Source organism: Penaeus monodon, chromosome 25 (assembly GCF_015228065.2).
Source record: "Penaeus monodon isolate SGIC_2016 chromosome 25, NSTDA_Pmon_1, whole genome shotgun sequence".
NCBI classification, from domain to species: Eukaryota; Metazoa; Arthropoda; class Malacostraca; order Decapoda; family Penaeidae; genus Penaeus; species Penaeus monodon.
The window spans coordinates 5,259,611-5,261,561 of record NC_051410.1 but is presented as its reverse complement, the minus strand read 5'-3'; the positions used below and the strand labels follow the sequence as shown (position 1 = coordinate 5,261,561).

The window sequence follows — 1,951 nt, the reverse complement described above, 5'->3', positions numbered from 1 at the left end:
CTCATGTGTGTTCATGTATCCTCTTATCAGTTGAAAGAGCAAAGGGGATGGGGGAGAGGTGAGGGGGGAGGATGATTACACGTCCCATAATCAAGATTGAATCCAACAGTGGAATGGTCTGATGCAAATTGGAAGGCAGGGATGACCGGTGCAACTTACGTGTATCAGGCTCGAAGTCATACAGTATTATCATGTGTTCAAAGTTGCAAGCACGACAGGAAGAATAAGAAATAGAAAGGTAAACAGTAAATAATTTCTGAGTAGGATAGACGGGTGTAATCGAAGATAGGTGATAATGATGATGAAGATGGTAATAACCGTAGTAAAGTAAACAACTACACCGCGTATTTTATCCAGAGATAAGATCATTTTTACATTTTTCATTACAGAAAGAGATTTAAACATTGGAATTTTACCTGAACAAACTTACATGGCATGTTACCATAAAACACACGGAATGTTATGCCGTAATCAGTCAACTTAGTCATAAACCGCGATTATATTAAACTAAAACAAAATCAACGCTTTAATTTCCCTAAAGATATAGAAAAAAATATTGTTTTATAATAACGATATCCAAATATACCAACGACTGCTGCTTGGAGGTAATGAATAGTTTGGCTCTATGTGAACGACGATTGTTAAGCGAGGGGGTGGGGGTGAGGGCAAATTACCCGCCGGAAAAGGATAAAGGAACTCTCGCCAGGCGCTTGCCACTCCGTCTTCGCACTTCACGGGAACAACAGGGTCGTCTGGCTCGGCACAAGAAGCAACTTGGTAAGTGTGCTTGTATGTTAAGTGATGTAAGAAGTACTAGTTATTCACTTTGTCTATTCATGATTTTTTTTTTTTTTTCAGATTGCCAATATGATTGCGTCGTTTGTCCTTGCGTTGGGATTGGTATGTATATTGGGTTATTTCTGGGTTGCGTTATTGCATACATTAGAATGTAAAGAACTGATAGTAATGAACTCCTAAATCGCCAGGTGCTGGGTGCCTCTGCACAGTACGAAAGCCACGCCAGAATCCCAGAACCGCGGGTTCCTCTTCCCGTGACGGAGACCGTGACGAGGACGGTAAGAAAGAGGGCTTCGGGGCTGCATGAATATATATAACTAGTTATTCTATATAACCGAAATGTCTCCGTTCTCGCAGGAGACGGTGACGCACACGTTCCGCGTGACGACGACGAGCGACATCTGGGTGACGGAGAGCACCTTCGTGGAGCTCCCCGTGACGGTGTACACGACGGATCGCGACTACGTGCCCGAGGTGCCCAGGACGGTGACCTCGGTGCTCAAGGTTACCACCACACCGGTAAGAGCTTGGTTTGTTGCCATGTATTTAGGATTGGTGGTCTGATATTACCAGCTTGATGTTACTGGGTTTTGTCCCTTTAATCGATAAGTGGACGTTTGAACCTTTCGTGTTCCAGGTTTTCGTAAAAACTGCCGAGGAATTCGTGAACCCTTCCCGCACCTTCATTTCCGTCTACACCAGCTTCGTGACCACCACAGAGACCGTTAAATTCTGGCAGAGCATCTATCACGTCTCCACAGATTACCAGGTACGTATCTATTGGAATATTTTTCTTAACGCAGATGAACTAGTAAAAGATGCTGCAGTTATTGATCAACAGGCTTTAAATGACTGTTTACGTAACCTTGTCTCTTTATTAACAGATAACGACACTGCCAATTTGGACTACACAAGAACTTGTACAGCACGTGGTCACGACCACAACTCGTTATGTTACCAACGTCGTTACATCTACGCAAGCGCTCTACGGACACTAAACCATAACGCATACTTTGCAATAAACGTTGCTTCTAAACTGTATTTTCAATCCCCCCCCCCCCCTTTTTTTTTTTACTCCTGGCTTCTGGAAAGTTACAGGCAAACGGCAACTAGTTTAAATTGTCATGCATGGTATAAAGTACTTATGGATTTC

General features: G+C 43.3%; 1 protein-coding gene across 2 annotated transcripts; it reads left to right on the top strand.

Moving 5' to 3' along the window:
- Window positions 1–593: 593 nt before the first annotated feature.
- Window positions 594–1,834, top strand: LOC119589510. 2 transcript variants are annotated; one of them, XM_037938111.1, is made up of 6 exons: window positions 662–777; window positions 859–900; window positions 987–1,076; window positions 1,156–1,317; window positions 1,436–1,567; window positions 1,683–1,834. In XM_037938111.1, exons 2-6 carry the CDS (start codon window positions 868–870, stop codon window positions 1,794–1,796), a joined length of 531 nt encoding a protein of 176 aa, XP_037794039.1. In that variant the 5' UTR covers window positions 662–777; window positions 859–867; the 3' UTR covers window positions 1,797–1,834. The 2 variants fall into 2 exon arrangements, with proteins under 2 accessions (XP_037794040.1, XP_037794039.1); XM_037938112.1 differs by lacking the exon at window positions 859–900 and having other exon boundaries at window positions 594–777.
- Window positions 1,835–1,951: the final 117 nt, after the last annotated feature.